We start from the raw sequence: 27,765 nt of genomic DNA on the forward strand, positions 1-27,765 counted from the left end.
AGGCCTGGACATCCTATAGAGGAGAGAATACAGCTGGAAGAGGCTTGGTAGGGAGAGGCAAGGCTGGGGGTAAGGCTGAAGGAACAGGGCCTGGACTGGCTTGTCTAGTCTAGGGGATGGTATGCTCATATATGGGATCCAGTCTCCCAGGGATTTGCAATGGCAGGTGCTCTTCTGGGCCCACCTTGCAGGCTACACCCTGCAGGCAGGGTTAAGGGTCCAGTCCACAGGGTAGTCTCTAAGGCCTGCTATGGCTATGTCTGCCTGCTACATCTTGCCATACCAACTGGGGTTTTTAGGGGACCAATGTAACCACTATGCTGCTCCTGAGCTCTCCATGCCTTATAGCACAAAGGCAAGCCTACCTCATTTGGTTGGGCTGCATGATGTCCTGCTCAGACCATGCAGCCCTTTGTCTACATTGCTCCTCAATTTGGGGAAAGGCAGTCCATACAGAAGAGCATGGGTCTCCTGAGGCCTTCTGGCCAGCCACTGGGGTGGAATCTGTGCAGTACCCTCTGCTTTGCCAGCCAGTGCATCCCGAGCCTCACCGCCTCCCCACCAGACTTCCACTGGACTTGAGGGCTGCCTGCCCTGCCCTGGCTTTCCCAGAAGCCCTTGTACCTTCTTGGCCCCTGTCAGGGCTGCCTTCTGCAGCTTGTGGTAGCAGTACTTGGCGTAGGTGCTTATCGCCACCCCTGTAAAAAAATGGGCACTGGTCAACCTGGTGTGGATGGGCTAAGAGGAACAGCTCCTTCAGGAGGCTTGGAGTGTGGCCAGGCTCCCAACCACCCCTGACTAGGGCAGGAGCCTTTACTTTCTCCCAAGTAATGTCCTTTAAAGCAGAGGCCCAGGTGGAGAGGTTATGGAATAATTCCCCACCTCCAGGGGCCAAGCTGGGGGAGAAGCCCCTCTGCCATCCCACCCATCCTTTTCCAGGCTACCCAGGAACATGAACAGCAGGCTGGGGACAAAGCTGCTTCCCTGTTAGGAGTCATAGGCAGGACCTGAGCCCTAAACTGTCTAAACCCCACTTCTCCCAACCCTGGCTGACCCTAGGTAGCTTAGGTCCTGAGCAAGGGCCCCTGAATTAGGCAACCAGCTAATGGTGGAGGGAGAGGGGGCCAAGCTAACTGGGCAGCAGCCCCAGCTCTTCTGAAGCTCTGGCCTTCTCTCTGAAGGGAGGGGCTTCCTAGGATTTAGGCCTGCAACAAAGGTTCTAGCTGGTGGTCTTAGTGGATCAGTGGGCAGAAGAAAGACAAGGGCACAGTGTGAGGGGAAGGAGATGGCACCTCTTTCCTTTGGGCCTGAAGTGTGCCACCCGACTGGCCCCCGGAAGTAGCAGGGAGGGAAGCAGATAATATCCCAAGAGGTGTCATGGGCAGCCTGGACTGTATTTCTGAGCAGATGGTAACCTTTGTCTGGAAGGTGCTGCCCCTGTTGTCCCCATGCCTGCCACCTGCCAGGTGAAGGAGGCCTCTAGATGTATGAATACCTTTGCCTTTGAAAGAAAGCCATTTCTTGTGGAAATGTGAGGACTCAGGGGTCCTTGGACTCCAATTTGAAAAACACAAATGTCTTAGTCTATGAAAACATTTTCAATTCTAGTTATCATAAAATAATTTTATCACTGTATCTGTGAAAGGAGTTCTTTGTAATGAAAGTGAAAATAATAAAAAATTTCTCAGACATTCAAGTCCTGGACAATGTCTCAGTTCCAGGAAACCTGTAAATCATGGCAGATCTTGGTTCTAGCTTCAGCCAGCTTGGGATAGTGCTGGAACCTCCTATTACAGGCCATTTTGCCCTTCTGGGAGGCTCTGAGACACCCCTGTTTTGGGAGAATGGACAGTGCTTAAGCAGAGAGGCCTCACCCTGGCTGGTCAGGACTCAGAGAAGCCCAGGGTATCCTTCTCTGGCCCCAGCTGAGCCCAGACCCAGCTCAGGTGAGATCTGAGGGGCTGAGCCTGCTACCTCCTTTGGGAAGTCAGGCCCTGACCTTCTGTCCAGGGCTGCCTTGCCGGGTAAACATGCATGCCTTCATCCTATGCCTGCACAGGATCAGGACAGACCCTCATGTGGCCACCACTTGTCAGCTGGTGATGGTATGAGAAACCCCTCTCGGTTTCTTTATCTGTTGGATGGGAACAAGAACACTTGTCTCATGGGTACCTGTAAAAGGACTGAGCTGGGAGCCTGGTACCCAGTGAGTGTTCCAACAGACAGCTCCTGGCGCCACAGCTGTTGGAGGTGGACCAGGGACTGAGGCCATGTGCACCCTGCGGTTTAGGAAGTGAGTGACTGCTCTCTTCTGAGTGTCCAGGGTGGAAAAGGAATGGCCAGTGCTCAGGGCTAGCCCAGGGAGATGTGCACCTGGGTGAAATGCTCTGCTTTGGACCCCCAATCTGACCTTGCTGGATCCATCTGCCCAGCCTGGACTGCAGGCAAACCTGGTTTAACAGGTGGGATGAAAGGTGCCCACAGAGGGTCAAAGAAGCTCTCTGGGGTCCATGCTGCTGTGCCACAGACCCAGATCATATGCCTCAAAGGCTGCCGAGTGTGGCCAGGGCCTTTTCCCTGCCCTCTTGTTGTAGCAACAAGACTCACAGATTATGCTGAGCAACTAGTTCAGAGCTCCTTCCCCACAAGTACTCTGGGGACACCCACAGGGCCTAGATTGCAGCTGCCTGGCACAGGCCTGTTGGGACAGCCTGGGAAGATCCAGTTGAGGACAAGTTCCCAACCCTGCCACACTGGCCTTGCCCATGAGGGGCCCTCATGCCCCTGAAGTCTCCTGCTGGCTCAAGAATTCTTTCTAAACAAGCCTTATCTGTAGAAAGACCTTGTCCTTGTCCTGGGTCCCCATGGACAGCACAGAACAGGACTTCCTAGGAGGCAGGGGTTCAAGATGAATAAGCATGAGCTACTGCTTGGTGGAAGCAACTCTGTGCAGGAAGGCCAGAGCTGCCAGCAGGGGTGTGTGTGTCTGTGTAGGAAGTGTGTGTGTGTGTGTGTGTGTGTGTGTGTGTGTGTGTCTGTGTAGGAAGTGTGTGTGTGTGTGTGTGTGTGTGTGTGTGTGTGTGTGTGTGTAGGAAGGTCAGAGCCACCAGCAGGGGTGTGTGTGTATAGTTCTGGAGGCCCTGGGGAAACTGACCTGGCACATCACTGGAACCCACACATACCTCTAGACAGGGAAGATACAGCCTACCCTGGAGTTTCAACTGGATGGGGTCGTCCTGAGTCAGGACCCAGCAGAAGGGATGGTTACTGAAGGAGGGTGGGAAGACTTTGGGTAGCTATGCTAGGGGCCAACCATGGAAGAGGGCAGATTTCCTAATGACTTCTGAATGCCAGGACATTCAGGCCTAGGCTGGGGAGACACTTGCCACAGGGTACCCCAGCCCTTTGACTGTGAGTCTCACCCCCTGCAGACCCATTCACTCACCTGGGGGCATCTCCAGGCCTTTGAGGGCTAGACCTTGTGTCCCCTGCCCACCAAGAACCCACCAAGCAAGTTAGAAATTGCTCTGGGCATCACCAAGACAGGTGCAAGGCAGGAGCTTGTCTCCAGGGTCCTGTCAGCCCCAGGGACCTCCAACACTTGCTTGGGAAACCCCAGGCCTGAGGTTAGTGCCCCTCCCCCAGCCCAGAAGCGGTTAGAAAAGAGAAGGCCAGGCGGCCGTGGCTGGAGAACAGAGCGGTGCAGAAGCAGCGCCCAGGCTGCAGGAGGCCCTACCATCCGGCTCTTCAACATAAGGCTTGGGTTTCTTTCTCAGTTTGGACTTCTTCTTACTGTTCCTTTCCAGAAGCTCTTTTATGTGCTGTGTCACTGGGGAGCAAACAGAACCATGAGGACCACAGGACACAAGCCAGGAACCATTGCCCATGTGGTTCTCGCACTTAGTAGTGAGGAGGCCCCTGGGCCTGTTGAGGGTTGTCTCCATCCAGCTGGGGACTGGGTGCATTTGGGGGCAGATGGTTGCATGCACACACAGGACTGTAGGAGGTGCTGGGACCCTTTTTGCATTCTGTAGTCAGAGGGCTGGCTCTCCCCATGTTGGAGGTGGGCAAGAAAGTACAGGGACCACCAGGCAGCAATGAGGTGGGTGCAGCCCACTCACACCCCTCTGGCTCACGGTAAGTCTGGGGTCAACCTGCCTGTCCACCAACCTGAAACAGAGGGGTGAAGGCAGCCTGCGAGAGGAGTGGCTTGGGCTGCCCAGGCTAATCCTGCTGATAGTTTGGCTTACTGCCAAACCTTGGTCACCTGTGAAGTTATGCTTTCTCCCCCTTTCCTCTCTATGTACTGTCTGGAAGGAAGTCACTGGAAAGGGGTAGGTTAGGGTTGATATTTATACTTTGGGTTATAATCCAGTGTGACTTGTTACATTGTCCCAGCTTTGCCAATGGGGTGCATTTTCTTTGAGTTTTAGTTGGCTCCTGTGTCCCTTGACAGCCCCATCACCTTCCCTTCCACACTTCATTTTTTAATTTTTTTGTGGTGCTAGGGATTGAACCCAGGACACTTGCATATCAGGCAAGTGCTCTACCAATGAATAACATCCCCAGCCTTTGGTTTAATTGAGACAGGGTCTCAATGTGTAGCCCAGGCTGCCTCAAACTTGTGATCCTCCTGCCTCTGCCTTCTGAATGCTGGAATTTCAGGCACAAACCACTGGTGCTCAGCTGGGAGATAGCCCAACTTATTAGCATTTTTCCTTTAGAGATAGTGCACTTGACATTGCATAAAAATCTTTGCCTAACTCAGGAAAAGATTTTCTTGAGTTAATTTTTGCATATAATGCAACATACAGGTTGAAATTCTTTTTTTTTTTTTTTCTGCATTGGGAAACTTAGTTGTCTTAGCACTATTCGAGGAAGACTACCTTTTCCTAAGGGCTTTTGTTTTGGCTATTCTGGGTTCTTTGCTATGTGTTTCCTATGTGTTTTACAATAAGCCTTCACCTTTACTCAGGGCCTTTACCTTGAGCCACTCCACCAGCTCAATTTTTTGTGATAGGGTTTTTTGAGATAGGGTATCATGAACTATTTGGCTAGGCTGGCTTCAAACTGTGATCCTCCTGATTTCTGCCTTCTGAGTAGCTAGATTACAGGTATGGGCCACCAGCACCTGGCAGCCTGTTACTTTCTATTAAAAAAAAAAAAGAAGATGCTGATAGGATTGAATTTGCAGGCCAATTTGGATAGAAATAACATCTTAATATTGAATCTCTGATCCATAAACATGGTTTGCCTATTTATTTAGGTCTTTACTTTTAATAATGTTTTATAGATTTCAATGTACAGGTCTTATGTATCTTTCATCAGATTTATTTCTAAGTAGATAATATTTTGAATGCTATAGTGAATGGTATTTAAAAAATATCAATTTCCAATAGTTTGTTGCTAGTACATAGAAATATGATTCATTTTAATATATTGGTCCTGTATCCTGCAGTGAAGTTACTAGTTAGGTACAGTTCATGGTGGATCATGCTGACTAAAAATAAGACAACTATACATTTCCTTTCTGATCTGTGTAATTTATTTCTTTTTATGACTTAATACACTAGCTGTGACCTCCAATGTGAGGCCGAGTAGGTGTGGTGTGGTTGGAGATCCTTATTCTGATTCCCTTGTTAGGGGAAGAATATTTACTTCAGTCTTTCACCATTAAGTATGATCTCTATTTTTTTTTTTAGGTGGTCCTGGAGTTTGAACTCAGGGCTTTGTGCTTGCCAGGTGGGTACTCTACCACTTGAGCTACATGGGTCTTGGTTACATAGCCCAGGCCTTGAACTCAAGATCCTCCTGCCTCAGCCTCGTGAAGGATATCCATTTCTTATTGAGTGATTTTGGGTAGCTTGTGTCTTCCAAGGAATTTGTTCATTTCAAGTTTATTGCCATAAAGCTTATGGTATTTCCTTATTATCTTTTTGACATGTATAGAATGTGTAGTGATTTAATCTTTTTTTTTTTTTTGTGTGGCACTGGAGTTTGAACTTGGCCTCACGCTAGGCAGGCAAGAGCTCTTACCACTTGAGCCTACTCTGCCTGTCCTTTTTTGTGTTAGATTTTTTCTGAGAACTATCTCCCCTGACTGGCTTCAAATCACAATCCTCCTGATCTCTGTCTCCTGAGTAGCTACGGTTGCAGGCATGAGCCACTGGCACCTGGCTCTTCTTTCATATTCAATACTAGTAATTTATATCTTCCCTTTTGGTTCTGATCAGTCTGGCTGGAGTTTTATTAATTTTATCAGTCTTCTGAATCAGCTTTTTGTGTCACTGAGTCTCTCTACTGTTTTTCTGTATCCCCTCTCATTGATTTCTACTCTGATCTTTATTATTTCTTCCTTCCTTCTTCCTCCCACCTCCTCTGGGATTGATTCTGCTTTAGTTAGAGAGTCTGCTTTCTATGATTCATTGTTTTTAGCATTTACTGACACTTAATTTATAGCTCCTAATATGGTCTATCTTAATGTAGCTGGGATTTGAGTTCCAATGGTCTGCACTCAGGATCTATTCTCTCACTCATTGCACTATAGCTGCTTTGTGTTTTTCCTTTTTTTTCCCCTGTGTGTGGTGCTAGGATTTGAACTCAGGGCCTTGCACTTGTTAAGCAGGTGCTCTGCCATTTGAACCATATACCCAGCCCGTCTTTGTTTCTTAAACGGATTTTCAACCAATCCTTTTTTCACCTTCAGAATGACAGAAGATACCTGTTATACTGGTTGCTGAGCTTCTGGGAACTTGTTACCCGTTTCAGCATTTCAGTTTTCCCACCAATCTGTCTAGGATCTACTTTTCTCCGTCTGCCAGTTCAAGTGCAACACTTATTCATGTACTTTCCAGCTTCCAAATCACTTGTTTTCATGGCTTCACTTTCTTTTTCTTTGTGGGTTGTAAATTGCAGTACAATGTATGTAACATAAAATTTACCATCTTAACCTTTTTTTTGGAGTGGTACAGCATTTGAACTCAGGGAGTTTGACCCAGGGCCTTGGGTTTGCAGGTAGCATACTTGAGTCATGGCCCTGTCCCTCCACCCCTTTTTTATGCTTTTGTTTTAAGACAGTCTTGAGATTTTGCCCAGGGCCCAGCCTCTGATGGCAATCCTCCTACCTATGCCTCTTGCATAGCTAGAATGACAGGGGCATGTCACTACCTGGCTTATTTGTTGAGAACAGGTCTCACTAACTTTTTCCCTGGTTGGCCTTGAACAGTGATCCTCCCAAAGTCTGCATAGATGGGATTACAGATGTACAGCACCGCATGTGGTCTTACTGTTTTGTTTTTTTGAGACAGTGTCACTTAGTAGCCCAGGTTGGCCTCAAACTTGCAGTCATCCTGCCTCAGCCTCCCAAGTGCTGGAGTTATAGGTATGGGCCACCACATACCTGGTTCAACCTGCCTGCCATCTTTAACCAGAAGCTGGGAAGTTTTGCTGAAAGCATGAAATAGTTTTCCAAGAGGCTCATGTGGAAGTGTTCCTTTGTGCAACTTGTACTCAGTGCCAGGCACCCCTCAATGTCCAGGCTAGCCTACATGTGGGGGTCCTGGGGACACTTGGGAGACACCTCTTGGTACCTGGCATGAAGGGACTACCATCCAAGACACAAAGTTAAGCTGGGTCACCTCATGGTGACCATACAGTGGATTTCACATAGATGCTGCTGGATGAATCAATCAATCAAAGGCTCTCAAGGCTCCCTCATGGCCTTACATGGGGGCAGGCAGCACATGGTGATGTGCCAAGCACAGGAGCCAAGCTCAGCTCTGCCCCTCGGCACATGTCCCGGACAGGTGCCTGGCCCACTGCAGTTTCCTTTTTCTATGTGCTTTGCAGTAGTCTAGTTGATCTTCCAGAGCACAAGCTGCATCTTCCTGGGCTGGCGAGGCCCATCTTCCTGACCAGTGGCCAGTACCCATGTTCTCCACCAATGTTGCTTGCATGTGAAAGGTGACTTTCCCAGGGACAGCGAGGTGGGTGGAGGGAGCATAAGGCCTGTCAAAGAAGGGACAGCCACCTTGTGTGTGCAGATCTCTCCTTGGGCTCCGGGCCAATTAGAGCCTTAGACAGGTAAGCCAAGGACGGAATCCTGGGCTGAAGATGGGGTTCTGGCTGTGAGGGCAGCCCAGGTGCCACAACCTGGATGCTGGTGGAACCACACAGAACCCCAGCCCCCACTGTGTCCCATATGTTGCTCTGAGATCTCATGGGCCTTAGGTGGGGGCCTTGAAGCTACAGCCCCTAGACCGAACCCACTTCCCTCCTCTGTGCAAGCCAAGACTTCATGGGTGTGAGGACAGAGCTCTACAGGAAGGGCAGTGTCCTGGGAAGCCCTGGCTGGTGGGAATGGTTCAGCCATAAAGTTGCTGGTCAGCTGGCCCAGGCTGGGCTAGAGAAACTCAGGCCTCTGACTGTCTCCACCTACTCATTTGCTCACTAACTCTTTCACTCAGAGCACTCCCAGGTCCCTGCTGTGCGGTGCTGCTGTGTTACAGCCTCTAGCTCAAGAACATTTAAAGATTCCTTTGGAAGAACTGAGGAGGTGACCTTTGAAACTCACAGCAATGCAACCCCCAATACTCCCCTTGCTCCTAGAAAGGCCTGCGAGGACCTAGGGCCTGGGGGCCTACTGTAGACTCCAGGCCCAGCCCCAGGCTGCTTGGCACCTGGCTTTGGTCCTCAGTGCAGGTGTGGGAGCCAAGGCCATGCACCAGCTTCTGCATCTGCTGGGACCTGTGTTGAAAAGTGCTTGCCTGAGGCAGAATCACATGACTTTGGAAACTTCTGCCACAAGAGGCTGAGGTGATGCATAGTGCCTGTGCTGACATACCTTCCCCAGAACCCATCCTTGCCCTGCAGCCTCCACCTGACTTTGTGTACAAAGTCTGGCTCTGGAGAAATGTGAGAACTGCTTCTCCCATACCTGTAGGGGCAACACAGGAAGCCTTAGTAGGAGCTCAATTTGTGCAGAGGCAAGGTCCGAAACAGCCCAGACTGGACTCTTTCCGGAAAAGCAGTGCACAGTATGTCTGACTTGGCAGGCAAACTTGTGTGTATGTGAGTGTACGTGTGTGTGTGCGCACATCTGAACATCTGTTCATGTCCAGATGTCGGTTACACGCTGTGCCCCATTGGTGTGCATGACTGTTGAGGTGGAGCATGGTCTGCTGCATACAGCTGCCTGTAGCCATGCTCTGTGCCCACTCTGCCCAGCCCATGGCTCAGGTGGATGGAGAGCTGACAGGACCATGACTTGGGCCCAGACATACCTGGCATGTCACCTCTGGGGGGCAAGTGGCTACCTGTGTTGACCCCACCTTCTGATTCTTCAGGGCTACTCAGCTCATGGTCCCCAGAGCTCCTACTTGCATGTGATGAGCCTGTGGGTAAGGGCTTGTCGGATGCACGGCTGAGCTTCATGCTCCCTCTACTCAGGCCTTCGGTCAGAATCTCAACTAGAAAAGAGGCCTGAGCCTCCCCTGAAACTCCTGAATTCAACCACACCTGCTCGTCATAGAGGGCAACCAGCCATGGGGGCTTAGCGCAGAGGGACGCTGGTTGGTTGAGACACAAGGTCATGTTTCCTTGTCTGCCAGGCCTGCCTAGGCTCTTCTCAGCCCAGGGGAAGTTCCCTAAAGACACCCCCCCACATCCTGATGGAAATCAGGGTGTGAGGTCTTTCAAGGGACGTGTGCATCTTCTTGGAGGCTGCCCTGCTGTGTGGGGCTACCTGAGGGGTTACTGGAAAGCTCGCAGGTCTTGCCCAGCACTGCCAGGAGCCCTCTTCATGGCCCTTACCTCTCGGCAGCAGAGCCAGAGTGCCACTGGCCCCACATGCTGGGCCTTACCTTTGGTGTCATTGACGGGGTCCATGTGCCGGTAGATATAGCCCTCCAGGTAGGAGTGGAACTTGGGTGTGGGGGGGAAGAAGGCCAGGCAGATGGCCATGAGCTCCCAGCCTCGAGCCAGGCTTTCAAGGCGGAAGTTCTCAGTGGTCTGCCGGCACAGCTGGATATACAGCTCGTCCCGCAGGCCCTGTGCACTCCAGCCCTTGGTGGCAATCTCCAGGGCCACATGCAGTGGGTCTGCCTTGGCCCGCCGGTCACCCATGTACATCTGGATCAGTTTGAAGATCTCGCAGGCCTCCTTCTTCACATGCCGGTCACTGGTCACAATCATGGGCTTCTTGATGGACTCACTGCTCCAGGCCAGCATGTTGGCAATGGACACTTTCCGCCGGAAGAGACCCTGGGTGTGCTTGTTGAAGTGTTTGGAGGCCCAGTTCTCGATGTCCGTCTCTGAGGAGGGCTTGCGCAGTGTGAAGGTGGGAAAGACGCAGCTAGAGCTGGGCACTGCATTGCGGTTCTGCCGGCTGCTCTCAAACTGGGCACAGGCACCAAGGTCCTCAGACTAGGAAGGACAAATGGGAATGGGCCATCGGGGTGGGCGTGGGCTGTGCAGCCAGACCCACCAGGACTATGACCCTCAGAGGTGTGAGCCAGCTAGATAAGGCATGGTCCACCCAGCGGACACAGCCAAGAGGCAGAGCCTGGACTTCTGGGACTAGTTAACCAAGGGAGAGCCTTGCTGTCAGGAGGAGGGGGCACTAACTCACCCAGTAGTTGCTAAGGAAGAGCTGGCACCCCAATACCCTCAGCCCTGTGGGCTCCCTATTCTATGTTGCTTTGTGACATGCTTGTGTGTCTGAGCCCCTGCTCCTGCTAAGGGTGGCTTTCTGTCTGCCCATTTGGTGATCCCCAAGGCTGCCTCTTAAGTCTGTTCTGTTCTTCCCCATTTATGAGCACTGGACAAAATTACTCACTGGAAGTGGCTAAACACATAAGCCCACACAGAGGACCCAGGATACTGGCTGCCCAGTAGTCACCAAGGCTTTACCAAGTAGGGTAGAGGAGGACCTGCCATGCCATCTCTAGGAGGTTTCTGGGTTGTCCTTCCACCAGCCTTGGGCCCTGAGGACACTGGACATACCAGGCAGACACAGGTCCCCTCTGTCTTGGCTTCCTGGGCTACAGCAAACCAGCATGGATGTCCCGGCCAGGAAATGAGATCAAGGACATCAGGTCTAGGATCCTGGGACCTGGTGGTCTCCGGAGGGAAGCCCTATGGGCATGGATGCTCAGATACTGAACTGCTGGACAGATCTGTGGGATCCACAAGGGATGACTGACAAGTGTGCTCTTGGTACCACATGGGGAGGACATGCCAGGCTGGGCCTTGGCTTTGGCTCTAGTTATGACTGCGACATCTGGGAACCACCTAGATTGCCTCACTTGATGACAACTCTGAGAGCTACCACAGAATAACTGATGCTGCACCCATCTAGCTTGTTAGGGTTCCCTGCTCACAGCACTGGTGTGCCCCCAGCTGTTGTGGCTTGTCAGGGCAGAGCCTCTAGTTCCCAGACAGCCTAAGGCTGAGGAAGTCTGAGTCAGGAAGCCTCAGGGCCCCATGAGTGGTGCAGCATTAGTGGGCATCCTGCACCTGCAGCTGTGCCCTCACTGCTAGCTGGTATGTGGGGCCTGGAGGACCTGGGCTTTAAAATCTGTAAGTGCACCCCAGTCAAGCCAACAAAACAAAACCAACCCAAACCTCTCTAAAGTCTCTAAGTGCTACAGTTATGTCGTGGATGCCAGGCAACCAGGCCCACTATGGCCTGTGTTAACCCCAGGTGGGTCCAGGGACCCCATCTGCCCCATCATATGCCCCTCACCTGTGAGGGATGGAGGTAAGGCTCCGGTGAGGCCAGGTTGGTCTGCACGGACACGCTCTTCTCCAGCAGGATCTGGGGGAAGCCAAGCTTCTCAAAGGTGCTCCGCTTCCAGTGCTTGCTGTCCTGCTGAGCCAGTGCCTCATCCTCGCTGAAGGCCCGCACCACAGGCCCAGGCATGGGCAGAGGCACAGCGCCATCACTCTCATATCCAGAGCCATCCTGCTGGGAGTCCCAGCTGCCCCTTTGCTTTGTGTGGAAGTGGGCCTGCTGTGCCTCCCAGGCCAGCCGTGCCTGCGCCAGGAAGGGCTCAGCTGTGCCTCGTGCCACGTCCACCTCGGCCTCTGCACGCCTCATCTGAGCAAGGCTGGGCCCACATGGGGAGCGTTCCTCAGCCAGGGGCTGCTCACCTAGCAGGTCCCCAGGGCCATCAGTGGAGGAGGCGCTGGGGACTTGGCACAGAGAGGGTTTTCTGCTCTTCCTCTTCCGTGTGCCTGGGGAGTAGCCTGTGGAGGACATCGTGTCCTGTTGGCTAGACCAGGACATGGTATCCTCTTGGGCCTGGGGCAGTGGTGTGGACGGCTGGCCAGACCGGGGGTCAGGCCCCTCCATGGTGCTGTAATCTCCAGACCTGATCCCCAGGCGCTGGTCCCTCAGCAAGCAGGGGCTGGGCTGCAGGGAGTAGGAGCCACCACCAGGGTTGGGCGCATACTTGTGTCTGGGCCCCGCACGTAGCTTAGGGCTAGAGCCGGCCTGCTCCACGTACACCAGCTGCCGCACATACTCCTTGCCTGCGGGGCTATACTCCAGGCTCAGGAAGCGTTCAGCACACTTCTGCTTGGTGCGCACCAGCTGCTGGCAAGGGGAGGTGGGGGTCTGCTTGGCCGCTGGCAAGAATGGGCGGGGCTTACGGCCTGGTGACCTCTGTGGCGAGCTGGCCTGGTAGGGGCTGCCAGGCTCAAACTGCACATCCATGGGAGGCTCGTCATAAATGGGGGCCTGATACTCTACTGGGGGCTCCTCGTAGAGCGGGGGCTCATAGCCATAGCGTGGGGAGGAGGGCTGTGAGTCGCTGGAGGGCTTTCGGGGCTGCGTAAGCAAGGGTGAGCAGCTCCCAGAGAGCTCGGCCCTCCTCAGGAAGGGTGAGGGCCGCCTCTCAGGAAAGAAGATGGTGCCATCTGAGTCAGGGGCAAAGGTTTGCAGGTTGGGCGAGTGCTGGCTGCCAGAGGGTCTGCGGGGGCGGCTCCCAGGCTGGCCATCCAGGGAGTAGCCATTGCCCTGAGGGGTGAGGAAGCTGGGCTCTCGGTCTGCGACTTTGATGAGCATGCGTTCCTTGGTGCCCGAATTCCATCGAAGTGAGGAGGTCCTATGCAGGGAGTGGACAGGCAGTTACTGGTGGAGGTAAACCCAGCCTCCCCACTCCTGTGCCCTTCTTAGGGCTCCTTCACCCTGGCACCACGCACACAGTGGCTTCCACATCTGAAGACAGGAGGCTCTTCATGGGACATTCTCCACAGAGCACACAATCCACTAGGGCCCCGCCTCCTGGCACCAGAGCTGCTCATAGTTCTGAGGGTAACTGCCAGTGGCCTAGCATGTCTCCACACTAGCACTTAGGCCCACTGCTCAACCAGATACTCCCGTGAGTCCTCCCAGCCCGTTCCCCTGCTGCTCACTGATACCCACTAACACCCCAATCAGGCCAAGGGCTCCACAGCCCCGTGGGAGTCACACTCTCTGAATCCTGGCCCATTGCCCAGTAGGATCACACTGGACTTTTGGCCTCTTCTGAGCCTCCCTTACTCACTGACAACTGGGCCACACTGCTGGGGCCATGCAGACATGACACTCACATATATCCTGTTCCACAGGCCCAAGGTTGGCACAGGCCCTGCATTCCACGGCTTTGCCCACTGCACCAGGTGACCAAACCTAGGACGCTAGTCAGGGAGAGATGATAGGGGCTCACCCTGCTCTGCTATTCTCCCCAGGCTACCTAGGTATGACTCTCTAGCTGGATTCCCAGTGCCTCTTGAATACGTATGTGGTTGGATATCTCCTACCGTTTTTTAAAACTCCTAGTTATTATCTTCTCTTTTGGGAATTCAATTACAATTTTCATAGTGCACCGCAGTTTTCATGTGATATTCCGCATCTCCCATTCTATCCTGTCCACGCTTCAGAGTTGGTATTCTGTTTTGATCTGCCTTCCATATACTAATTCTCCACTCAACTATGTTTAATCGATCAATCTATCCATCCATCTATCACCTATCTACCTATCTATCTATACACACACACACATTTTGGTTTTTTAACATTTTTTAAGACTGGGTCTTGCCTAATTGCACAAACTGACCTTGAACTTGAAATCCACTTGAGGATTGTTTAATCCCAATACTTAGATGAATTTTTTTTTTTTTCTGGTATGGGGTTTGACCTCAGGATCTACACCTCGAGCCACTCCACCAGCCCTTTTCTTGTGTTGGGTTTTTTTCAAGATAAGGTCAACTGGCTTAAAACCACAGTCATCCTGATCTCTGTCTCCTGAGTAGCTGGGATTACAGGTGTGAGCTAAGAGATAGTAGCAAGAGTAGAGCTCCTAGAGCTTGGAGGGGTCCCAGGAAAGGGTGGTCAAAAACTGCAACTCTTTGTTTTGTTTTTTGGTGGTACTGGGGTTTGAATCAGGGCCTTGCACTTGATATGCAGGAACTCAACCACTTCAACCACACCTGCCATCCCTGGCCTGGATTAATCTTAATCTAATTTAAAAACCATTAAAACCACTGTGATTTTTTTTTTTTTTTTTTGGAACTGGAGTTTGAACTCAGGGCTTAATGCTTGCAAAGCAGGTGCTCTACTGCTTAAGCCATACTTCCAGTCCATTTTGCCTTGGTTATTTTGGAGATGGGTTCTTGCAAACTATTTGTCCAGGCTGGTCTTGAACCTTGATACTCCAGATCTCAGCCTCTCAAGTAGCCAGGATTACAGGTGTGTCCAATGTTTTTTTTTTTTCTTTTGGAGTTTGGACTTAGGGCCTTGTGCTTGGTAGGTAGGTGCTCTTCTACTGGAGCCGCACCCCCAGACTACTTTTGTAACTATTTTATTAACCTATATTAATTGTACAAAGAGGTTTTATTGTGATATTTCCAAATATGCATATAATGTACTTTGATTGAGTTCATCTCCTATTACTCTCTTTTATTCTTCTTGTCCCCCAAAGCTATTGTTTTGGTCCATTCAGGCTGCTATAACAAAATACTGTGTGGTTTAAAAACAACAGAAGTTTATTTCTCTTAGCTCTGGAGGCTAGAAGTCCAAGATCAAGGCACCAACAGATTCAGTGTGTGGAAAGGGCACCTCTGTTTATAAGAACAGGTACTGCATTCACCACTCCCATAAACACTTTAATCCACCTACATGATCTCATCACCTCACAAAGCCCCCCAGCACCATCCTTTTGGAGGTGAGGATTTCAACATGGGGGACACACATTCAGACCTTAGTGTTGTCTACTGAGTTCTTGATTTTGTTCTTACATTGAGTATTTGATTTGAAAAAAAAATCTTATAAAAGCTTTTATTTTAGTGATCAAAAGAATGCAGTAAATGGAATCATCAGGCAGGTACCTCTTACTTGAAACTTTTTTTTTTGTGTATGGGGGCTTCAACTCAGGGCCTTGTGCTTACCAGGCAGGTGCTCTACCACTTGAGCCATACCCCCAGTCCTTTTTTTTCCTTTCACTGCTTTATTTTTTTAAATAGGATCTCACATTTATGTCCAGGCTAGCCTGGATAGCAATCTTCCTATTTACGTCCTGTGTAGCTGGGATGACAGGTGTGCATCACCATGCTCAACTTATTGGTTGAGATGTATGGGGGGGTGGGTCTTGTGAACTATTTGTCCAGGTGGTCCCAAGCCAAGAGCCTCCCAATCTCCATCTTTCAACAGCTAGGATTACAGGTGTGAGCCACTGTGTTCGGCTGCATCTTGGGAGTTTTTGAATTTTCATTTAAAAGCAATCTAATAATGAGAATTATGTTCCTTGGGGAACTAAGGCCATCTAGTTCTCAGGTTGCCTGTTCTGTGTTAAGACTACACTTTTTTTTTTGTAGTAGTGGGGTGTGAACTCCAGTTTTTTCACACTGTTCATATTTGAGGTAGAGTCTCACTTTATGTCCATGCTGTACCTCAATCCTGCTATTTGTTCCCCTCTGTAGCTGGGATGCAGATGCACACCACCACCCCCAGCCACTGGTTGAGATGGGGGTCTCATGAGCTCTGCCTGGGCTTCCCTTGAACCTCAATCCTCCTGATCTCTGTCTCCCAACACTACTTTGTACTGTATGAATACTTCATAGATTTTTCTTCCTAATACTAATAGTCAAACACTAGATAAGGAGCCAAATTACTCTTCTCCCACTGACACAAAGATCTTTCTAAAAACCTGCAGTGAATTCACACAAATAAAGATTTGCCTATGTGGTCCCACTATCAAATTATAAAAAGCAGTTCTATCAAATTACAGAAAACAGTTAAGGGGACCTTGAGAAAAACACAGCCTCACACAATAAGAGGTATTTAACAGTTTTCCATTCATCTGTCAATTATCTTCACAGGATTAGCATTAAAAACACACCCAAGGCCACATATTACCCTCAACGACCTGCCCTCCCAAGTGGTCTTTGTTTATTCTCAAATGACAAGATGTCCCAACTGTGACAAAAGGTGGGTGCCAATCCCCACACAGCAGTTTCTTCAGCCACCACAGGTGCTCCACCACTTGAACCCAGTCTTCATTTCTTGAACTACCTTCCTTTTCCAAACAGGTGAGGCTGAGAGGTCAGTTAGGAAGGCTTTCTGAGAGGACTGGCTTGTATTTCTGAGTCTGTTCCAGTCATTTCAAGAAGAACTGGCATAAGCCTAGTATGGTGGCTCACACCTGTAATCTCAACACTTGGGAGGCTGAGGCAGGAGGATCTCAAGTTCCAAGGCCAGCCTGGGCTCCATAGCAAGCATTGTCAATTAACTTGTGTCAATGAAGTGCTTAGAGCAGCTCACAAAACAGGCCTCAGCCAGACTGTCCAGTTTGGGCCCAGGCTTGTCCACATACTTTTCCCAACAAAGTTCTGTCCTCTGGCACACCAATAGCTGGAAGCGCTGCTTCTGATCTACCTTGGTGACATGTTGCACATGTGGGTCCACTGCACCCAACCTGCTGCAAAGACAAGGAGGAATCCATCCCAGTGAGACCACAAGAGCCCAGATGAATGCTACACCAACTCACCGACCTTCATGTGTCTCTATTTGATTCTAATTGCTATTTAACATCTTAACATCTTCACATAAGGAAAAGTAAAGCCATTTTCTGGCAACTCTAAAAGGTAGATCTATGGATCTGCTTTTGAAACAATTCTGGTATTTCAGACAGAATTTCTGGCGTATAAAGAACTGTCGAGTTGGGGATTGTTTGTTTTTTTTGAGATAGGGTCTAAGGTATGGAGCCTCAGCTGTCCTTGAACTCCAACTCCTCCTACCTCAGCCTCCAGAGCTGGGGTCACAGGCATGGCCCACCAGTCTACAGAGGTGACCTAAAGTCTGGGTTTACTTTTGTTTCTGGCAGGTGGTTAGGAGGCAGGCCACCAGAGGACTGCTCTGGCTGAGGGCCTGAGTTGACTGAGGCCAGGCTTATGTGGGACTGGTGGCTCCTGGCACCTCTCCTCCTGGTGTGGCCCTGAGGAGTCACCTGAGTTCTACTTGGCCTCAGCCTGGCACTGCCTAGCTCGGGCAGGGCTGGGCACATGTGAGCTGTAGGCTGGTCTCCAGATCATGCTGCTTAGTACATCTTTGATAACTTCAGAGTGGGTCTGTTTTTTGTTCAGCTTCTCCAGCTGTCCTTGGGTGAAGGTGGGTCTGAGTGATGTAGTCCACTACAGGAAAGTAAAGTCAGTGCACTTCTGCAAGTTGGCTGTGCGTCTGATCTCCTGGGCCCTCTTGGACAAGGTCATGACTCCCCATTACCTGAGGGCAGTTGAGGTAGGGCTGGGTATACTCCAGAGTGCCAGGCCTGGGCTCACTCACACAGTCATGGTCCAGCCCGCCAGCTGTCCTCCTGTGGCCAAGTGAGACCTCAGGATAGGACTGGCTCCCATTCTGGGAGTTTCTGCTTTTTGTTGCCAGACGTAGGAGCGAGTCAGGATTGCTAAAGGCATGATAAAAGCCTGCTGGTGGACAACATGCTCTGTTCCTGGCACGAGAAGTACTCCCATCCAGTTAGGACAGATGGGAGAAAGGGAGCCAGCCATGTTGTGTGTGTCCTGGGCCAAGCATCTCCATGGAGTTGCATTCAATTCTCAAAGCAGGCCCAAGGCCCATGAAGATTGCCAGGTCACAGGCTCCTTGCTACAGTTTAGGGAGGCCTACCTTGGACATATAGAACCTATGAAATCTGAGGGGTATCACACACCTGCCCTCCTTCCCAGGCCTCACTCACCATCCCTGGTCTACCTTCTGCAGTCCCACTCTCTGAGCCCAACCCAGTCAGGCTCCCCAAACCCTGCATTCCTCCAACCCTCATCTGTGATTCTTGTCTGTCTCCTGAGCTTGCACCTACCTCTCTGGGTCCACTGAGCAGCACCAATGGGGCTGCTGCTGCCCTCCACCCTTTCTTCCTAGGATGCATCTGGCTTCCCCCAGACCTTCCTCAGACCCCATTCCTAAGCCTAGCTTGTCCTCATATCTAGCAGCAGGTGGACCCTGGTTTGTTTCTCCTCATGTTTTCCTCCTCCTCACCTCTTCCCTAGCTCTAGTGACAATGCTGTAGGGTTGAGGCACCAAGGCAGAAGGACCCTCACCCTGCGCAACAGAAACCAGCCATCACCCAAGACAGTTTGAACATGAGAGAGCCTGAAACCCTGGCAGGGGGCTGCCACCTCTGAAAGTGCCAGAAGCCAGGCAGGCAATGCAGGCCAGGGACAAAGGGCTCATTATACAGAGGGCCTTTCAGGGCACTTCCCCCAGGGCCTATTTCAAAGGAAGAATTGAGAGCCCCACACAAAACCCAAAACCATAAATAAAGACAAAACTGAAAGAGCACAGAGTGTCTCCATGGCTGCTTCAGGGAAGAGTCTATGTGCTGATGCCTAGAAGGGGTGGGGAGAAGCCACAACTGCAGTACCCTGTGGTCACCCAGACCTGATACCATGCTTTCAGAGGCAGAACCAGGACCAAAGTTTCTAAGTGTGAACAGACTCATGCTTACACATACGAGAAGAAACCGCTGTCTGAGAAACAAGCCCTGAGCTGCCTGTGACTCTAGCCCTGAAGGGTCCTGTTGGTATTCCTGCCCAAGCCTCTGGAAATGCTCTCCTTGTCCTGATGAGGGCTCTGCTCTGCTTCTGGGATGGCTCCTTTCTGTTCCCTCTTCACAGAACAGCACTCCTGAATCACACCCTGGGTGCCTCATCCCCAGTCCTGTCTGCAGTGTGGGTCTCTAACTCTTCCTACTCCAAAGGCAGCCACTGTACTCTCAAGTCCCCTGAGGCTCAGCTCCAGTTGTGCCAGTCCCCCTGTGGTCTCCCACTGGAATGGGTGTTGGCCCTCACATCTCCATTCCCTTACGCTGTTGCCATGTTTTGCCAACTTTCCCTTCTAGACCTTTCTCAAATCTACTCCTCCTCTCTCTCTGAGGCAGCCCTGCTGGGGCTGTCTCTGGAATATTCTCTTTCTATAAGAAATCCAAAGCGGGTCTCAGAGTGAGGATCACAGATCAGCACCATGAAAGATGTGAGGCACAGTTAGCAAGACAGTGCCACACACTGTGCACTTTCACCTGCAGCTGCCGTTTCACTTGCAGCCCTCGGGTCAAGACTGAGCCAGTGTGCTTTCTACCCCTGGTCATCAGGGAACACAGCACTTGCTTTCTCTCTAGGCTGGGCAGTAGCATGCCTCACTGCTTGGGGGGGTTGGAGGGTGGCAGTTGGCTCTGACTTTCTTTTATAATTTGTTTCATGGGTACTTTGATTCCTTGCTATCCCCTTCCTGCAGGTGGTTGGGGCTGCAGGGCTGGGAACTGACTGTGGTAGCTAATGTACTGTCTGGTGTATTCAGGTGAAACCCTATGTTTCTGGGAGCCCTTCTTAGGGCACCTCTCTCCCAGAGATGCTACCACTTTCTAGAACCGAGATTAGTTTTGTCCATCCTGTGCAGTGGATTCTCTCACTATGGTCCTCCAGGAGTCAGGATGATGAGTTGTTAATGATAGGGACTCACTCAGTGGCGTTGCTCAAGTCCACACAGGCCTGCCTTCAAGCAAGTTAAGATCTGTAAGCAAGTTCCAGGTCTGCTTACAGCACATAGCGGCCAGATGTTCAGCAGAGAGGATCCAGGTATTTCAGGAATAGGTCTAGCCACACCCTCTCCCATCACCCTCCCTCTTAAGTATATATGTCACTCCAGAATGCAGAGATCCCACCAAGACAAGTCTCTCCATTTCTTGTGTGGCTGAAGAGATGGAGAAGGGCCACCTCTTCTCCAGACATCACTGGCCTCTGTCCCAAGGTCACAGTGACAAGAGAAGGGAAGGAGGGGACAGCTGAGTTTCCTGGTAGGCAGTAGTAGCCCCAACAAGATAAGATCAGATGGCATCACCCCACCTTCTGAGGACCAGGGTGCCCTCAGGGCTACAGCAGGCAGCACTACTGAGGCAGATAAGCTGGGCTGGCAATGCAACCCAGATGAGTCCAGAGGCTCCCAATGAGTCCCACCCAGGATTCAATACAGGCTGACAATCTCTTCCCCAATTGCTGGTTTATGATCGAGAAATGCAGCTGCTTGCCTGTGCTCGGCAGGTCTGGCTGGTAAAGTTCTATACCAGAGGTGTGAGTGGCAGCATTGTTAAGAGGGGCAAAAGGTGCAACATGGGCAGTGGCTGCAGGAAGAGTGGCCACTAAAGGACTGTGAGCCTAGGGAATTTGAGGATGGTCTGCTGCAGAGACCATCAGCTTGTGTGGCTGGGGCAGCTGAACAACCAGAGTGACCTGGCAGATGGGGGAACTGTGGGGCAGGCTCACCTCTGCCACATGCCACTCATCTCTGTGATATCCAGAAAGAGCCCATGATCCTCTTTATCCCTCCTGGCACCTACAGGAACAAGGGGTACCTGCTTCTTTGAAAACTCTCCAAGTACCAGTAGATGAGGATGGGGAAGCTGCCGGTGAGCCAGACCCTTGATATGGGGGAACAATAACCCCAGGGATGGCAGGGTTGTGGCAGTGCTTGGCAACCAAAGGCCAGGTGGGTACGTCTACCATAAAGGATGCAGCAACATGGGCCACTAGAGTGCTGCTGGCCAGAGCTGATCTGATTTGCTTCCATGAGAATAAGCCTCTACCACGAACATGCTCAGCTCACAGTGACTGACAAGCCAGTGCCCAGAACCCTCTTGCTGATGAAGAAATTATGCTGGCAAAGTTACAGACCACGCCTGGGGTCACAGAGCTGCACTTCAGGACTGGAGCAGGCTTTGATTCCCTTCCACACCTCTGTTGTGCAACAAATTCAAGTGACTGAGCAAACCTCCAAGGCCTTTAGGTCTTTAAACCCCTTCCCCAGCACCAGCACTACTCCTGAGTGGTCCATGACAGAGACCCTTGGCCACCCTGAGGGGCCCTGACCTGTTCTGCATCTCCCACAGCAGCCAGTCATCATGAAAGAAAAGTTCAGTGGGTCTAGGGACAACCTCCCCTGTCTACACAGAGGCATGTGGGTCCTGAGGGTGGTCTCTGGGATCAGACTCTGCCAGGTGACCCAGAACAGAGTAGCCAAAGCTCCCTTTCCTATGACTGACACGATTTTACTGAGTGGGCCTGGTAAGTGCTCTGAGGTGTGTGGCCAGTACTGCCTAGGGTGGAACGCATGCCAAGGATCCCCCAGACACCACTCTTCTACCAGAGGCTGAGAGTAGCACCAAGGCCCACAGCTTCCTCAGCTGGGCAGTGACAAGGTTCTTCCAAAATGGAAGCCACGAGGAGTGGGGCAGCTCTAACTGGCCTCTGCCCAGGTGCCAGGTGCCAGCAGCCTCCACAGCCTCTCCTGATGCTCCCATTGCTTCTTGCTGAGCCAGGTTCTTCTCTAGCTACTTCAGTGGCAGTCCACCCAGGGCACCCCCTCGAACTAGCAGATAGGTACAACAATTGCCAGGTCCTACCTGTAGTGAAGGAGCTGGCCATCTGCACCATACTCCCGGTATACCTCGTAGTCCTTCTCCAGGAGCATGCCTGGTGGTGGGGAACTGAAAGACCAGAACGAACAAGACATGAGTGTGAGTGTGAGTGTAGTATTTTTAAGTGAGCATGTAAGGCCAGCCTGGGCAAATGAAAAAAGGTTCTCAACACCCAATTTTAATGGAAAAAAGCTGGGCATGGTGGGATGCATGCCTGCCATCCCAGCAACAGCAGGAGAGGTAAAATAGGATCACCATCCAGGCCAGCCTGAGCAAAAAGCAAGACCCTGTCTCCAAAATAACCAGAGCAAAAAGGCTCTGGTAGTCAAGTGCTTGCCTAGGAAGTAAAGGCCTTTGGTTCTACCCTTAGCAGCCCCCAGTCCCTCAAAAAAAAGCAACAAAAGTAAAAATGGAAGGCCTAGACATAAGTTATAGCATATGAATAAAACCAAAACACTTTGTTGACACAAAGAAAAGACTTGAATATATAAATATACAACAGAGAAACACAGAAGCTTGAATGAGAAACCTGATTAATTATAAAGATGTAGCTTTTATTTTTGGTGGTACTGGTGTTTGAACTCAGGGCCTCATGCTTGCTAGGCAGATCCTCTACTACTTGAGCCATTCACTCCACCAGCCCTTTTTTTTAAACTACAAATTTTTAAAAATTAGGATATAATCATTATATAGGGTTCCACCAGCCATTTTTTGTGTTGGGTATTTTCAAATAAGGTTTCGTAAACTGTTCGCCTGGGCTGGGTTTGAACTATGATCTTCCTGATCTCTGCCTCCTGAGTAGCTAGGATTACAGGCATGGAACCACCAGCACCTGGCAACTTCTTTAAAATTAGTCAAGAAGTTTAATTCTCACAAAAATTCCAATGTTTTTGAGACATGGAATGTTTTGAAAGTTTTCTCCCTCCAAAAAAAAAAGAAAATGTAAATGGGCCAGATATAGTGGCTCACACTTACAATCCCAGTTACTCAGGAAGCAGATCAGGAAGACAGTGGTTTGAGGATAGTCCAGGCAAAAAGTTAGCAAGATCCCATCTCAACAAAAAGCTGGGCATGCACCTGTCATTCCAGCTATGCAGGAGGCATAAAGTAGGTGGATCTCAGTACAGGGCAGCACTGAGTGCAAAAAATGTGAGACCTACCTGAAAAATAACTAAAGCAAATAAGGCTGGAGGCATGGCTCAAGTGGTGGAGCATATACCAAGCAAGCACAGGCCCTGAGTTCAAACCCCAGTACTGCAACAAAACAAAACAAAACAAACAAAACCCCAGAAAACAAAAATAATTAAAAAAAAATTAAAAATAGCTAAAAGGAAATTCAGAAGGCTAATGGGAGAGGTCTTTGGCACCAGTAGACAGAAACACTAATAAAAAACTACATAGTTAAAACAATGTGGTACTGGTAAAGGACAGATTCTGAAACTCACCAGAAAGAACAAATATTGATCCAAATATATATGTTATGGTTTGCATGTTCACACCAAAATTCATGCTGCAATTTGGTTCCAGTCTAATGGTGCTGAGGGGGGTGGGACCTCTAAGAGGTGATTCATAGTAGGCGCTCCTCCCTATGAGGGAACCAATGCATTTCCCATGAGAGTAGCCAGCTACCTCAAGAGCGGGCACTACAAAGTGGTCAAGAGTCCCCTCCCCGCCCCGCCTTGTCCATGGCAGGCCTGCGTCTGCCATGAGGGCCTCTTCAGAAGCTGAGTGAAGGTTGGCGCCATCCATGCTCAGACCTCCAGCACAATGAGTCAGAATAAGTCTCTTTTCTCTATAAATTACCCAGGCTCAGGTATTTTATTATGGCAACAAAAAATGATCTAGAACAATGTACAAGAATTTAGTGAACACTAACTGAAAACTTGGCGCACCAAATCACATGCCCAACAAAGGGAGCTGGGTGAGCACATTATTCATACTGAGAAATATGGTGCAGTTGCTGGAGTGTTGTTACAGCAGAATATTAAAAAAATACTTCAAGAAGGACTGGTGGAGTGGCTTAAGTGGTAAAAGTGCCTGCCTAGCAAGTGTGAGTGGGAGTTCAAACTCAGTATTGCAAAACAAACAAAACTACAAGAATATAGACTTTCAGGCAAAAGTCAGTAGATGGCGCTAAACAGTGGGTTTTACTCCATGGGATCATTAAGCATCTTCTGTTATGCTACAGAGCAAAGAGCTAGCAGTACGAAGAGAAGACTAAACCACTGACTTGGGCCACATCAGGCTCAATGGCTCTCAGGGGCTCTAACACCCCTCTCTACTCCCATATCTAGCACTAGTGCCCAGGGCCATGTCTGGGCAATGTCACCTATCCCACAGACCTCTGCCGACAGATTGGAACACTCACTGAACACCAATGTCAGGTTAGGCCTGGGCTAGGGAAGGGACACGAGGCAGACACATTCCTGTTCCCTCAAGTGTCCACTCCATGGCAAGCCTGCCAGAGAACAAACCAGAACCTCAGGCAGCTACGGGACTGAGACACAAAGCCCAGGACAGGGACACTCTGAGAGGGATGCTTAAGCAATGAGTGGAGGAAATAAGAGTAAGTGGGATTGAGAGGGTCAAGTCTGTCACATCCTAGAAACAGAAAGGAGGCCCCTGTGCCGAGTGGGGACACAGGGGTTCAAACTACATCACCAGGACTCTCCAGGTTGACAATAACAAAAAGCCACAGTTTGCTTTAAGACATGGGTCAGCAAACTACTGCCAAGCCCGGCCCACTGCCTTGCCTTTATACAGCCTGTGAGCTAAGAATGGTTTTTACATTTTGAAATGGTGGGAAAATATTTTAAATATTATTTAGTGATGTGAAAATTCAAATTTCTTGGAGTACAGCCATGCTAATTTGCTCCTGTATCATCTGTGGATGCATCTGTACTACACAACAGTCAGAGCCGAAGAGTTGTGACAGAGACATAGCACCCATGACTCTGAAAATGACAACCATGCAGCATTTAGTATCACGACATTTCATTATGTTTTAATGATCAGAATACTCATGACATCAAAACAAGCTGTGCCAATGGCTCACGCCTGTAATCCTAGCTACTTGGGAGGCTGACATCAGAAGTATTGCAGCTTGAGGCCAGCCCAGGTAAATAGTTCATGAGACCCACCCCCCCATCTCAAAAACCACAGCAAAATAGACTGGAAATGTGGCTCAAGTGGTAGAGCACATGCTTTGCAAATGTGAAGCCTGACTCACCAAAAAAAAAAAAAAAAAAAGTGGATCTTGGGTGTCATGCTCTTAAGCATGGAGTGGGGTATTTTGTTACTGGGTTGGACGGAGAGTCCCTGTACATCAAACAGGGGCATGTGGCTATGCTAAGAGAACACAGGTCAACATTACTGCACAAGTACACATTACAAGCTGGGCACTGATGGCTCATGCCTGTAATTCTAGCTATTCAGGAGACAGAGATCAGGAGGATTGTGGTTCAAAGCCAGCCTGGGCAAACAGTTCACAAGACCCTATCTTGAAAACATGCAACACAAAAAAAGAGCTGGTGGAGTTGGTTCAAGTGGAAGAGCACCTGCCTAGCAAGCATGAAGTCCTGAGTTCAAACTCTGGTACTTCCCCACCCACCTGCCAAAAAAAAGTACCCATCATAATATTCTCAACTTATACAATGTTCCAAATAATTTTAAATGGAAATAGAAACTTCAAAACAGGTATCTCATCACAGCACAATTACTTGACAAAAATGAAAATGACTTAAAATAAAGCAAGTTCTAAAGTGTTTCACTTCTTAGTCAACCAAGGAAAGCTGCTCACCAATGATGAGTTAGTTAAGTTGTGTGGACTGCAGCAGCCATACAGTATATGTATATAGCACATGGATGCAGAGTACATCCAAAGACAGTAATTTGCCTAAGACCATTAGACACCTGCATGTCTAGACAGTTGCTAGAGTTGAGGACAGTGAGGGCCACCTAGCAGTCAAATAATTAAATGGTTCTCCTTGGCTCCTGATGATGTGTCAGATGCTGCTGACACTGCTTAGTTACACTTCAGGAGTCAGTGCTGAGCTTGAAGTGATAAAGAACTGGCCTCCATGAATTGTTTATGTTGAGCAACTACAGAAAATATATTCAAAAAGGCTGAGTGTGTTAGTTACTTTCTGTCACTAGGACAAAATACCTGACATAAATGACACAAAAGGACCAAACATTTATTCTGGCTTACAGTTTTAGAGGATTCAGCCCATGCAAGACTGGTTCCACTGTTTCTGGGCCTGAAGTAAGGTAGAATATCATGGTGGAGAGGGAGTGGTGAACAACCATGGTAGCTGAGAAGGAGAAGGAAGGGGGGTGGGGGAGAAGTGATGGGGGAAGTATGGAGGGGGAAGAGGGTGAGCAAGAGATAAGATGTGCTCCTGAAAGGCACAACTCCAGTGACCTACTTCCTACAACTAGGCCCCAATATTCTATTCAGCTATGAATTCATCAAAAGATTAACCCATTGATAAGGTTGGTGCCCTCATGATCCAATCACCTTTTAACAGTGTCATTAGCTGGGGACCAAGCCTTTAACACATGAGCCTTTTGGGAGACATCTCATATCCAAATGATAGCACTGAGGAAACACTAATTCAGTGCAACCTGAAGTGACATGAAATAGAATCTGCTAAGACGTGTCACAACTGACCATCCTGAGAGTATGTGTGAACCAAAGGTTTAGCCAGACAATCTACAAGGCTTGTGAGAATGTAAGCTTATGTGAAAATACAAGTTCACAGCTATTTATTGTGCTATTCATTAGCAGGTATTTTGCAGAAAATATTTAAATCTATCATGAGCTATCAAAACAGCAGTGTCAATACTGAACTTCACTCACACTCACAAGCTTAGCCATCAAAAGTTCTATGAATTTTTTTGTTAGAAATAGGAGCTGACCATCCTGACTTGCCCTCCTACACAGCAATCCAACAGTTTGACAGTGGTTCTTTTCTTTTCTCTCCTTCCCTTGTTTCCTTCCTTCTTTCCCTCCCTCTTTCCCTTCCTTTCTTTTTCTGTTTTTTTTTGAGACAGAGTCTTGCTGTATAGCTCAGGCTGACCTCAAATCATGATCCCTCTGCCTCCCAGGTGCTGGGATTGTAGGTATGTACTACCATACCTAGTCTATTTTTTTTTAATTTTATTACCATGGCTTTTTTTTCCCCCTCTATTAATGATTTCAAAATTTGCCTAAGATTTGCCTTCATGTCATTTCTTCATGTTTCTTGTGCTCGGGGTTTGTGGTTTCTTGGTCCTATTTATAGTTTTTGTTGTTTTGGCAGTACCAGTGTTTGAACTTAGGGCTTTGTATTGGTGAGGCAGGTGCTCTATAGCTTGAGCCACACTTCCAGCCCTTTTTGCTCTGGTTATTTTGGAAACAGAATCTCACTTTTTGCCCAGGCTGGCCTGAACCTCGATCAAAGCTGGGAAAACAGGCGTACCCTACTACACCTTTTTTTTTTTTTTAATGTTGAGATGGGGGTCTTGCAAACTTTTATGTAGGCTGGATAGTGGTCCTTCCATACAGCTGGGATGACAGGCATGCACCAGCACACCAAGCTGTTGGCTGACTTGGAGTCTGGCGAACTTTTTGCCCAGGCTGTCTTTGAACTAGTGCCTGCCTGCTTTTTGTTTTTATCATGTCTAAGAAATTCTCAGTACTTTTTCTTCAGTTGTTTTTCCTCTCCCTTCCCCAAGACTCTAGTTTTGCATACATGAGGCCACATGTTGTTTTCTGAGCACCTACACTCTGTGATTCTTTCCATTTGTTCAGCTCTATCTG

At 49.5% G+C, this 27,765-nt stretch overlaps 1 protein-coding gene across 4 annotated transcripts in view; it reads right to left on the reverse strand.

Moving 5' to 3' along the window:
* The window catches only part of Arhgap39 (Rho GTPase activating protein 39), a 105,833-nt gene that overhangs the window by 3,381 nt on the left and 74,687 nt on the right, over positions 1-27,765 (reverse strand). For 3 of the 4 annotated variants that reach the window (XM_074069475.1, XM_074069473.1, XM_074069474.1), the window contains 5 exons: positions 21,948-22,031; positions 11,744-13,106; positions 9,861-10,422; positions 3,737-3,829; positions 625-698 (listed from right to left, as the gene is read on the reverse strand). In XM_074069475.1, the coding sequence (XP_073925576.1) occupies positions 625-698; positions 3,737-3,829; positions 9,861-10,422; positions 11,744-13,106; positions 21,948-22,031 (2,176 nt within the window). The remainder of the gene's footprint in view (positions 1-624; positions 699-3,736; positions 3,830-9,860; positions 10,423-11,743; positions 13,107-21,947; positions 22,032-27,765) is intronic. The other variant, XM_020171006.2, reaches the window with a different exon arrangement.

Source organism: Castor canadensis, chromosome 3 (assembly GCF_047511655.1).
Source record: "Castor canadensis chromosome 3, mCasCan1.hap1v2, whole genome shotgun sequence".
Taxonomy (NCBI): Eukaryota; Metazoa; Chordata; class Mammalia; order Rodentia; family Castoridae; genus Castor; species Castor canadensis.